The following is a 12092-nucleotide window of genomic DNA, read 5'->3' on the forward strand; positions in this document are numbered from 1 at the left end:
TTATAACTCGAATATATTGTAAATCAGGTACCCAGATTATTGTTTTTGTGTGTATGTGTAAAATATAGTCAATAACTTTGTTGTTGTTAGATGCTGTCGAGTCATCTCTGACTCATAGCGACCCTGTGTACAGCAGAACTGAACACTGCCCGGTCCTGTGCCACCCCCACAATCTTTGCTATACCTGAGCCCATTGTTGTAGCTACTGTGTCAATCCATCTTGTTGAGGGCCTTCCACTTTTTTATTGACCCTCCACTTTACCAAGCATGATATCCTTTTCCAGGGAATGGTCCCTTCTAACAACATGACCAAAGTAGGTGAGACAAAGTCTGGCCATTCTCACTTCCAAGGAGAATTCCAGCTGCACTTCTTCCAAGACAGACCTGTTAGTTCTTTTAGCGGTCCATGGTACTTTCAGCATTCTTTGCCAACACCACAACTCAAAAGCATCAACTCTTCCGTCTTCTTATTCCTTGTCCAGTTCTCATATGCATATGAGTCAATTGAAAACCGTGGCTTGGGTTAGGTGAACGTTGGTCTTCAAGGAGACATCTGAGCTCTTCAGCACTTGAAAGAGGTCTTTTGCATCAGATTTGCCCAATGCTATATGTCATCTGATATCTTGACTGCTGCTTCCAATGGTGTTGTTGACTTTAACTTTATTCACCCTGTTATTAATAGGGCTGAGCATGGGTAGAGTGGGAAAAGGTGAGTAGTTCCACACACAGTATTTACTATGATTTTTATGACTGTATTTTCAGTAAAAAATCCAGACTCTACCCTCAGATGCAAACAATATTCTATTTTTCAGTTACTAGTCTCTGTGCTTCACCACTGTATAATGAATCCTATTATGAAGCAGAAACAAGAAGGACTCCAAGAGAATGTAAAGGTATGTGACAGAATGACTTTAATCTGTTGCAGGAAGCATGAGATTTGAAAGATTGTGACATGGTTTGGAGAAATTAAATCTGATTTATACAATTTCTGTAATTTTTAAATTACTGCATTTTAAGTCAGAGGACATGAATAGTAGGGTGACTCAGTGGTAAAGAACTTGGGTGCTAATAGAAAGTTTGTTGGTTCAAACCCACCAGCAACTCCATAGGAGAAAGATGTGACAGATTCCATAGATTGCAGCCTTGGAAACCCTATGAGGCAGTTCCACTTTGTCTTACAGTGTTGCTGTGAGTCAGAATTGACTCAATGGCCTTGGGTTAAACTTGGCCCTTTATTACCTAAGGGCTATTTTTGACAGCCATCCAATGTTGTTGGTGTGTCACTAGTAATAATGTTGGGATTTGTGATTATCTGACTTAATATTGCTTTTCTTAAAATACTGGCTAATCACAAGTTTCAATATCTTAGCATCCTTGTTGAAAATCAGTTGACTATAAATGTAAGGCGCTCTCTTAGCATAGTGCCTAAGGCACTTGACTGCTAACCAAAGGCTGGTGGTTCAAACCCACCAGCAACTCCTGGGAAGTAAGGTTGGGCAATCCTACTTCTGTAGTGATACTGCCTCGGAAACCCAAGGAGGGGTCGCTATGAGTCAGGGCTGACTCGACGGCACATAACAACAACAACAATAAATATAAAGGTTTATTTTTGGACTCTCGATTCTTTTCCATTGATCTATACGTTTCTTTTTATGCCAGTATCACATCATATTGATTATTGCAGCTTTATAGTTTTGAAATTGGGAAATGTGAGTTCTCAAGTTTTGTTCTTTTTCAAGGTTGTGTTGGCTATTCTGGGTCCTCTGAATTTGATATGAGTTTTAGAATCAGCCTGTCAATTTCTGCAGAAAACTCAGCTGGAATTTCTATACAATTGATGTTTGTATCTTCATTTTATATCCTGCAAACTTGCTGAACTTACTTTCTACTTTTAATAGTTTTTTAGTGGATTCCGTAGGGTTTTCTATATCTAAGATATAATACTGCTTTGTTTTTACTCTTACATTTCAGGATTTTATTAACATTAGTTGGATCTTCTGTTTGGTTCAGTTCTGCTTCCGAAATTATTACCTGGAGTGAGTTATAAAGCATCTCTGCCTGAGTTTACTCATCTATAAGCTAAAAAAAACAAACTCAGTGCCATCGAGTCAGTTGTCACTCATAGGGACCCTCATTGGATTTCAAAGGCAGTAAATCTTTACGGAGGAGCTCTGGTAGCATAGTGCCTAAGGCACTTGACTGCTAACCAGAAGGCTGGTGGTTCAAACCCACCAGCCACTCCTGGGAAGGAAGATGGGGCAATCTACTTCCGTAGTAATACTGCCTTGGAAACCCAAGCAGGGGTCTCTATGAGTCGGGTCCGACTCGACGGCACATAACAACAGCAACAACAACAAATCTTTACGGAGGCAGATTGCCCCATCTTCCTTCCACACAGTGGTTGGTGTGTTTGAACTGTAACCTTCTGGTTAGCAGTGAAATGGGAATTGGACTAGAATTAGATCTGTAAGAGTGAGTTTTAGTCTAAGATCCCTGCATTCCTTATTGATTGTATTCAAAATTCTGTGTGAATGTGCATTTTTTTGGGAGAAGGTTCATAGCATCTCAGGCTGTTTTCAAAAAAGGTTAAGAACCACTAATATGTGAGAATCTTTCTGGCTCTAAAGAATATTGTTTTTATGCATGATCTGTATAGAGAGAATGATAATAACAGTATTATATTTTTTAGAGCCAGATGTTATAAAGCATTAGTTTACATGTGTAAAATTTAAATCTTAGGAGTGGTTTTTTTTTTTTTTTGGTGACAATTACTTTCCTGGTTTCTTTGGCCATTATTAATAGCAAGCATTTATATAAATTAATACCTTCTATTAAGATTCCAAAGTTATTTTCTTCTATTTGTCTGGAGGCTGTTGACTAATCTGTAATCTAAATTATATCTGAAATGTTGGTATAATATTTGTTCTCAGAGTATCTGGCATTTGTTCTTCAATTAAATAGTGAGGTAAATAATCAGCAGTAGAAACTTTACCGTGGGAAAGGTGAACTCTTGTCATGTGAAGTACAGTGTGGAATCAGTAACTTTCTCACGCTGGTATGGTATCATGTTCTTGCTAACCTTGTTTGAGTGTTCACCATTGTTTGCTATCCCATGGTGGCAGTATAACTAATGATTTTTTTTGCAAAAATAAAGCTTTCAAATCAGGAAATATACAGGAAGGTATTTAAATATTACAAGGAAGGCGATAGATACTGTTTCCAAAGCAATAGCTTGGGCATATTAGAGTATTATAATTTTACCTCACGGAACTTTTAGCTGTTTCCTCATGAATGGGCTTGAAGCAAAATTGCTTCTGTGAGCAGGTGGTTGGGGGGAGTATTTTTTACATGTGTACCTTGTTTTCTATGAAGTATGTGCTTGAAACTTAATATTTTTTGTGAATACGTATGAATGTGTTAGGGAATATTCATGATTTAAAGGAATTTTGAGATGAATCCTTTTGATAAGGGGAAGAAGTATTTTTGCAGTGCAAATGATTAACCTTTTCCCCTCTCATTTACCTCTTTTTTTAATTTCTGCCATTAATGTTTGTTTTTTATAAAAGTGGAGTACCTATAAGTTTTAGTTGCTGTAAGAGCATTCTAAGGAGGAATACAGATATTCCTGTGGTACTAGAGTTTCATCACATGTGATATGAAATATTAGAGCTTAGTAATTTTGTTATATTTTTATTTTAACTGGATATAATTAGTTGACAAACTGGTTATATTTTAGCAAGAGTATATATTGAAGTGGGAGGAGAAAAGTTACTTGTTTGTTTGTCAGGTTTGAGTGATTTGATCCATTCTTAAGAATTTTTTAAAAACTATATTAAAATTTTAGAGAAAAAAATAAATTTTCCAGTTGATTGTCAGTCTCTTTATTATCCATATGGCGTTATATAGTTATATAACAGGACAAATGTTAGCATTCTGAGCATTTCTTTTTCCTTCTTCCAAATTATAGTAGAACTCAGACAATGATAGTCTATATAGAAACTCAGTAACTAAATAATGAATTAATTTGACTTTTAGAATAGTCCTGTCCCAAGAAGAACTCTAAAGATGATTCAACCATCAGCAGCCGGATCTCTTGTTGGAAGAGAATGTGAGGTATGCATTATTGGGTTAGAAAGGGATAGACGAAATAAAAACCTCTGCATTAAAAATATTTTTAACATTTTCTTGGTTAGAAATAATAAATCAGTGAAATTTGGATATAATTTAAGAGTTACAATTAGATATTCCCCAAAGAAGTGGTTTTTGTTTAATTGTTCAACTTAGAAAGCTCCAAATTTGTATGAATACCTCTAGTGAAACTGCAATAGTATAATAACTTACACTATCTTATTCTATAAGATAATGATGTTCTGAGAATAGAATGTTAGATTCTTCCATTTATCTTTCTATGGAAATGATGGAATCATGAATGAGGATGTCTAGACTTTGGCAGGTTGAGACTGTTGCCTTTCCATGGTACTAAATTATTTAAATACAGTAAAATAATTTCAGCTGAGGTTTAGTTTGTTTTTTGTTTTTTGTTTTTGTTAGATCCAGCTCTGTTGAAAAAGTTTGCTGCAAATAAAATTCCTAAAGTTTAACTATGTGTTTAGTTTTGAGTTGTATAATTTTAAAAAAGGAGAACCAAAGACTTAAAAAAAAAAAAAAAAAAAAGACTTCTCTATTTTTGATACATAAATGCCAAAACATCCAACTTTTCTATTCAGTAAATCAAAATAAATGAGATTGATTTATGTATTTCCATTATAGTTGGTCAAAGGCTTATCCAAAAAGAAACATGGGAATAGCCAGTTAACATCTAAGACTTCCAGCTCTGTTATTGTCCCAGAAAATAGTGAAAATAAAAATCTTGGAGGAGTCACCCAAGAAGCATTTGATCTTATGATTAAAGGTATGTAAAAATATATAACTTTTATCTTAAATTTTTTTAGTTACAATACAAGGATAATATATATTTATTATACTGTTAAGGAATTCTGGTGGTGCTACGGTTAAAGCATCCGGCTGCTAACCAGAAGGCTGGTGGTTCAAACCCACTAGCTGCTTCATGGGAAAAGGATGGGGTTTCTGCTTCTATAAAGATTTACAACCTTAGAAACCCAATGGGGCAGTTCGACTCTCTGTGATGGGGTTGCTGTGAGTCATAATTGACTTAATGGCAGTGAGTTTGTATTATACTGTTAAAAATAATACAGCCCATAGCCTCTTCACTGGAAAAATGTTAGATTCTTCATTTGTATATTTTGTGTTTTCTTACTAATTGGACAGATAAGAACATTTGTTTTTTAAGATCCAAATGTGGGTGAAATATTAAGGAAAGAGGTAGTTGGTTAAATGGCAGCTCTGATACTGTATTGCCTTGTAAGACTTTACAAGATGGGAAACAGGCTTTTTCAGAAGAAAAAAATGTGTAGAGAATGATTTTGAATTAATAACAATTTTAATATTCCAGGAGAATGTGAAGTAAGGGAACTAGTGGAAACATGCCCAAAGTAAAGGCAGTGAAGATGAATGAGAACTATACCCATAATAAGTAGTAGTTTTTAATGCACTGGCAGCAGCAATCAAAAGAGAAAGCTAATAATGTCTTATAAGCATTATGTAAGATTATTACATCTGTATTATCTGTTAGTCATTTGATACTGTAACTGATGAGAAAACTGAAGCCTAGAAAAATTAATTGACTTGGTTAAGGTCGTTAGGACATTTGGGATCATTCTGAGTTACCTGGAAGGCAATAAGGAAAAAGATTAATAGACAGTAGGGTTTTATTACCCACAATTAGGAAAGGTGGAAAGATCTTTAGTAACATTGTGGAATAAATTGTGACACTTAACTGATTTGGTTAAAATTAAATCAACAATGGTAGGTGGGACAACACTAAAGTTAAATGGAGAAGCAAACAACTATATAACATATTGCTAAATAACCACATAGAAGGAAGAAAATTAAATTCGTATCACTTGACCATAGAACTCTGACTGTAGACCCTTAGTGTGGGATATAATGTTAAGAAAAAGAACTACAAGAAATCTTAATAAAGTTATTTTAAGCTTGTTGTTTACAGTGATAATGGTACAGCAGTTCTGAAACTGTTTTGTATATATTTTAGGTTTAGACTAATGAGTAGTATGTTGATGTTAGGAGCCAGGTCATAATATGGTGAAGGCAGATAAAAATATGGATTGGGAAAGGAAAGGAAGAACCCTGTGTTGTTGAATTGGAACTGGGATTATAAGTGTAAACGAATGTTTTTTTAAAAAGGTGTATTTCCTAGCTTTGCTCCTAAAGAAGCTTAAAAACAAATGACACCCCAATAGCAAGGACCACACCTAGTGTCCAGTTCTTAGTTTGTAAACATTGTTCTCTACTATAAGCTCCTTAGAGAACAGGCTGATCTCAGGACTAGGGCTGGGAAAACTAGATGAGCCTGGAATATCTAGTGCCTGAATATAAAGAGCTACTGAAAAACTGATGGACATAAAAGCATAATAGTTAATTGAAGGGGTTTTTTTACTAGCTGTATTTGGGACAATTAAACATTAAAATGAATAATGACCAGAATGGCTTATAATGCAATGAACAAAAAAAGCACACATGAGTCCATATTGCTGATTATTTTTTTAAATTGGGCTAGAGAAAATTCTTACTAGAGAATGCCAGTTACAGAATGTAGAGGGAATTATATAAATAGAAGATTACCATTTTTCATTCACTGTAGAATAGATTTAAACAAGAAACATCTACAGAGTTAAAATTGCATGAAAGGTCATTATGGAACAGATAATTCATAGACTGAGAAGTTTACCCTGCAGGTCATTGTTTAAATACTAAGGCAAAAGCTATCCTTACAAGGGAGAAATCTGATAGATAGTTTGTTAACCAAATGATCAAAATTAACATTTCCCATTTATGACATTGGCATCCTGTCCTTCCTGTGATACACTGAAGACACAACATACTTAGGCAATATTTCTGCCAAAAATACTTTGTTTGAATCTAATCATAGAAATAGGCAAAGCCAAATTTAAGGACAGTGTATAAAACACTGATCTCCATCTTTAAAAAATGTCTGTTTAACAACCAGATAAACACACACAAACACACAAAGCAGATACTGTAAAATTTTCTATCAATTTAGGGACAGATGATATGTATGTTTATTGCATTTTTGTTGCAACTCCTCTGAAGGATTGAAATATTTAAAAATAAAATGTTGGAAAAATAGAAAAACATTGATTTTGTTATCTAATCTTCTAAAACTGGGTGGGACTGAGTAATATGGGTTGTACTAACTGAATAAGACTGGAAATCATTTTTAAATAGGAAGAAATTAGCATATAACATGTCAACATGTAAAACATCAATTTATTTCAGAAAATCCATCCTCTCAGTATTGGAAAGAAGTAGCAGAAAAACGGAGGAAGGCTCTCTATGAAGCCCTTAAGGAAAATGAGAAGGTATTTACTGAGTATAACTATTTGTGGCATATTTAAAAATTCTGGGATTGTTTTCCTTCTGCTGCTTGGCTTATTTATTTAGGACAATATAAGCTAGCTGTAATGGCGGTGTAACCAAACCAAACCCAAACCCACACCCACACCCACAGCAATAGAGTCAATTCTGACTCATAGCAACCCTTTAAGACATAGCAGAGCTGTCCCATAGGGTTTCCAAGGCTGTAAATCTTTATGGAAGCAGACTGCCACATCTTTGTTCTGTGGAGTGGCTGGTGGGTTCAAACTGCTGACCTTTTGGTTAGCAGCTGAATGCGCCACCAGAGCTCCTTAATGTTGGCCTAAGAAAGTATAATGAGAAAAGCAGCACTGTTAGAATTATTTTACAAAAAGAAGCTTGTTGTGTAGAGAGACAAAGATACCATTTTGATTAGGACTTTATTAATTATATACTTGGAGGCTTAAGGTTTGGTTTATAGCATATCCATATCTATGGAATACTGAACTCTATTTATGTTATATAGCTTCATAAAGAAATTGAAGAAAAGGACAATGAAATTGCCCGCTTGAAAAAAGAGAACAAAGAATTGGCAGAAGTAGCAGAACATGTGCAGTATATGGCTGAAGTGATAGAGGTAGGTATTTTTAACATTCATCTTATTGCAAAATCATCTTATTTTTTCTATGAAGTTGAAGGAGTATTGTATCAGTGTTTCAGCTCTGGAATCAGATTACCTGGGTTTGAGTGATAGCTCCTTGCCTAGCACTATGAATCAAGTAGGTTACTTATTCTGTCAGGGCTTTATTTTCTTCATCTGTAAAATGGGAACAATACTGCCTACTTCATAGGTTTGCTATGAGAATTAAATAAGTTACAATACATGGAAAGTTGAGAGAAGTGCCTGGCATGTAGTAGGAGCCCAATAATTGAGCTGTTACTTATATATTATAAAGCAATAGAACACCTGTTTTCTGATAGAGTTATAGAAAGGAGTCAACTTCTATATTAAAAATAGGAGAAAATAATGGAAGATTATATTTTGTAGTTGCCACGTTTTTAAAGCAGTTTTTACTTTTATCTAGTGTTTTTTTAGCGTCATTTATAAAACCGTTAATTGATGTGCTAAATAAGTTTGGTAGTTTTACCTTTTTCTTTTTTTAAAATTTGGAAATAGCTAATGGGTTTCTAATAATTAACTTGATGATTGTTACTATTAGTCTTACCTAAAATAAGTCTTAAGAGTTATTCATGTTTTGGGTATAGGGACGGATAGATGGGTGAACAAGCTAAACAATTAGGTATGTCTAAATGGAGAGTGTATCCAAGATCATATATAGGGTTGGCAGACAATGGGCCTATAAGTTCATGTGAATGATCAGAATTCTCAGGTGTATAGTAGAGCTGACAAGGGGCAAGGTTATGGTCATTACTTGGTGACAGCCACCTACCCAGAGGGACCGAGTAGTTGATCCTGCGGGCTTGGGACCATAGTCACAGGGGACATCAATCTCAAATTGGCATAACATACTATACAAAACATTGTTCCACCTACTACTTTGGCGAGTAGTGACTGGGACCTTAAAAGCTAGGAAGCTGCCATCTAGATGCAACAACGGGTCTCTCCTCGTCAAGAAGAAAGAAGAAAACCAAAATTAATGGAAACAATCAGTCCTAGCGACTGGTACACCATCCAATCTGCAACCTATACAACTATGAGACCAGAAGAACTAGATGGTGCCCAGCTACCACTGCCATCCACTTGGAAGGGATGTAGGAGATCCTGCATAAAGAGGAAGAACAATGTGGTACAAAACTCAAAATCATTTGGAGGCAAAAAAAAAAAAAAGGTGGGAACCAGGTTTGCTGGTCCAATAGAGCCTGGTGTAACCACTGAGACTATGGCCCCTAGCTGCCCTTCAGGTCTGGAATTGAACCCACAACTGGTTTCCAGCCAAAAAAAGTACAGGCATGTGAGTTAAACATTTACCTCAAGTAGACACACGCCCTGGAGAGAACAATCATGGGAGAAGGAAGGGCTGCTTATGCACAGGGAGATAGCTCAGGGTGCAAAAGAGTATGAAGGGATGGACACTGGGAGGAGGTAACTATGGGGAGGAAGTGGGAGGGGAGCTGCTGCATTATAAATTTTGGTCAATGACGTGAGACAAAGTATATGTGAACTGCTGTATGAAAAGTGAATTTACTCTGTAAATCTTCACCCAAATCCTAATTTAAAAAAAAAAAAAAAAAGAGTTATTCATGTTTGTAAAGAAGTCCATCTTGCTGATAGGAAGAAAGTTTTTCAAGTCAAAATTCCATGTCCTGAGTTGCTGCCTTACATGTTAGGGCTATGTCAGAATTAATGCTTGAAGTTTTTATTTAGAGGTACTGTAGAAGCTGTCTTAACTGCTGTAAAAGTATTGGTCCAGAGTGCACTGGAAATTAGAAAAACTAGTCCTTCCGTGCAGATAGAGAAGTACTGATTTAAATTTTATACTAAAGCATTTCAGTGCTTAAAAAAATAAGCAAATCAGTAAACACTGACTTTGCTGAAATATGATTGAGGGTAATAGACACTTGACTGCTTGTAAATGCATGTAATCGATGAGCGTGGCCCAAAGAACCTCATTACAGCTATAAGGGTCAGCTGTACCAGTATGCTGATAATGGACATGTGTTTTAAAGTTTTTGTAATAAATTACTGGTTTATTCTTTGAAAGAGACTGAAAGATGAACCTCTGGATAACTTTGAATCATCTGATAGTCAGGAATTTGAGTCTGAAGAAGAAACTGGTGAGGATTCTGAAGTGGATGATGACTCAGAAAATGGTACATGTGCTGAAGAAATTGTATCTTCCTCTACAGATGCAAAGCCTTGTATATGAATTCATTAATATTTGACTCTCCAGAAATACACTGCCGAAACTTACCTCCTCTATAGTTCTTTGTAACAGAGTAAATAACTATATAATGAAAACTCTGGAATCAGACTGACTTATTTGAATCCTGTGACTGTATTATTGTATCAAAATACAAATACTATGTATTTTTAATTTGTGTTTTATGTAAATAGCATTTTCTCACTTGTTTGGTATGACTTGTGTATATGATAAATAAACTTAAATCTCCTATTAAGAAGCATTGTGTATATCTTGATGGAAGGAACTATAAGAAGTCTGTAGAAAACTTTTCTTTTTCTATGCTTTTATATTGTTTTCTTTCTATTCCTCTGCTAACTATCTTAGAAGAAATGAGGAAAATGAGTGTATCCCTATTTAGACAAGACCAAACCTGGTTACACCTCAAAGTCACTGGAGGTATTGTTGATTCTCAGACTTCATCCTAGATACTATTCTTCTTGAGTAGTTTTTGAAATGGAGCATAAAAATCTATTTTTTCCAAAGCTCCTCAAGTAACTGATTAATCAGGTAAAGGCTTGGGTGGCTTAAAATGATGGGTGATGGTGATAATTAATCCTCTAAAGTGGGGGCAGGTGAAATTCCCAAGGAAGAGATGGCGAGAATAGTTGAGGGTTTTGAAGCTTTCTGTATTCACACGTTACACACACTGATATAGTTACAGAGTATATAAATATCGAGAGACTAATAATAGGGTGAGATTAGTGATTTCCTATATGAACTATGTTTTAAAGGAAGAAAAAGACAAAATAGGGGGAAATTGCAAAGTATACAGCACTGAGATTGAGGAAGTTCTGAAAGAAGCATACAGGTACCTTTGTATAGATTACCCTCAGATTCTTAATTTTCTCATCTCTAATATTGAGATAAACCAAACCCAGACCCACTGCCATCGAGTCAATTCTGACTCATAGCGACCCCCATTGGGTTTCTGAAGCAGTAAATCTTTACGAAAGTAGATTGCCTGTTGTCCTATGGCGTGGATGGTGGGTTTGAACTGCCATCCTTCTGGTTAGCAGTCAAATGCCTTAGTCACTGCACCACCAGCTCACTTCACAGTGTTATTGTGAGAATTGAAACCTGAACTAAATGCTTAAAAATTAGAAGCTGTTATTAATCTATGACAGCATCATCTAATAGAACTTTCTGAGATGATGAAAACACCTGTACTGTCCAATATGGTAGCTACTAAATCCACGTGGTTGCTTATTGGCCATTTGAAATAAATATATAAGAGAAAAAAATCTTTGACCTTAGGTTTGGGAAGATTTCTCAAATAAGACATGAAAAGCAAGAACTATACCAGAAAATTAAACTTACTAACTTAAATGAAAACTAAAGTCTCTTGGAAAGACAAAGAAAAGGCAAGCCACAGACTGGGAGAAAGTAAAACATCTGGAAAAGGGTTTCTATCTACCTATGTATCTTTCTGAAGAACTTTTATAACTCAGTAGAGGAACTAACCCAATTTTGAGAATAATTCAAATGATTTAAACAGAAGGCAACTAAGCACATTAAAAGCCACTCAATATCAGTAACTAGGGAAAAGCAAATTAAAACTACATAGGTAACTGCTAAATGCCTATCAGAATGGCTAACATTTAAAAAACAAAAACTTAAGGGCGGGGCAAGATGGCGGACTAGGCAGAAGGATTGCACAGACCCTCTTCAACAAAGAAAAGGGAAACCAATTAA

General features: G+C 35.4%; 1 protein-coding gene across 1 annotated transcript; it reads left to right on the plus strand.

Annotated features, from left to right (window-relative positions):
* Window positions 1-842: 842 nt before the first annotated feature.
* Window positions 843-10364, plus strand: GMNN (geminin DNA replication inhibitor). Its single transcript, XM_007949816.2, has 6 exons — window positions 843-893; window positions 4036-4113; window positions 4771-4912; window positions 7399-7481; window positions 8003-8113; window positions 10200-10364. Exons 1-6 carry the CDS (start codon window positions 843-845, stop codon window positions 10362-10364), a joined length of 630 nt encoding a protein of 209 aa, XP_007948007.1.
* The last annotated feature ends 1728 nt before the right edge of the window (window positions 10365-12092 follow it).

This window comes from Orycteropus afer, unplaced genomic scaffold (assembly GCF_000298275.1).
Source record: "Orycteropus afer afer isolate SDZICR_OR568_19922 unplaced genomic scaffold, OryAfe1.0 scaffold00255, whole genome shotgun sequence".
Taxonomy (NCBI): Eukaryota; Metazoa; Chordata; class Mammalia; order Tubulidentata; family Orycteropodidae; genus Orycteropus; species Orycteropus afer.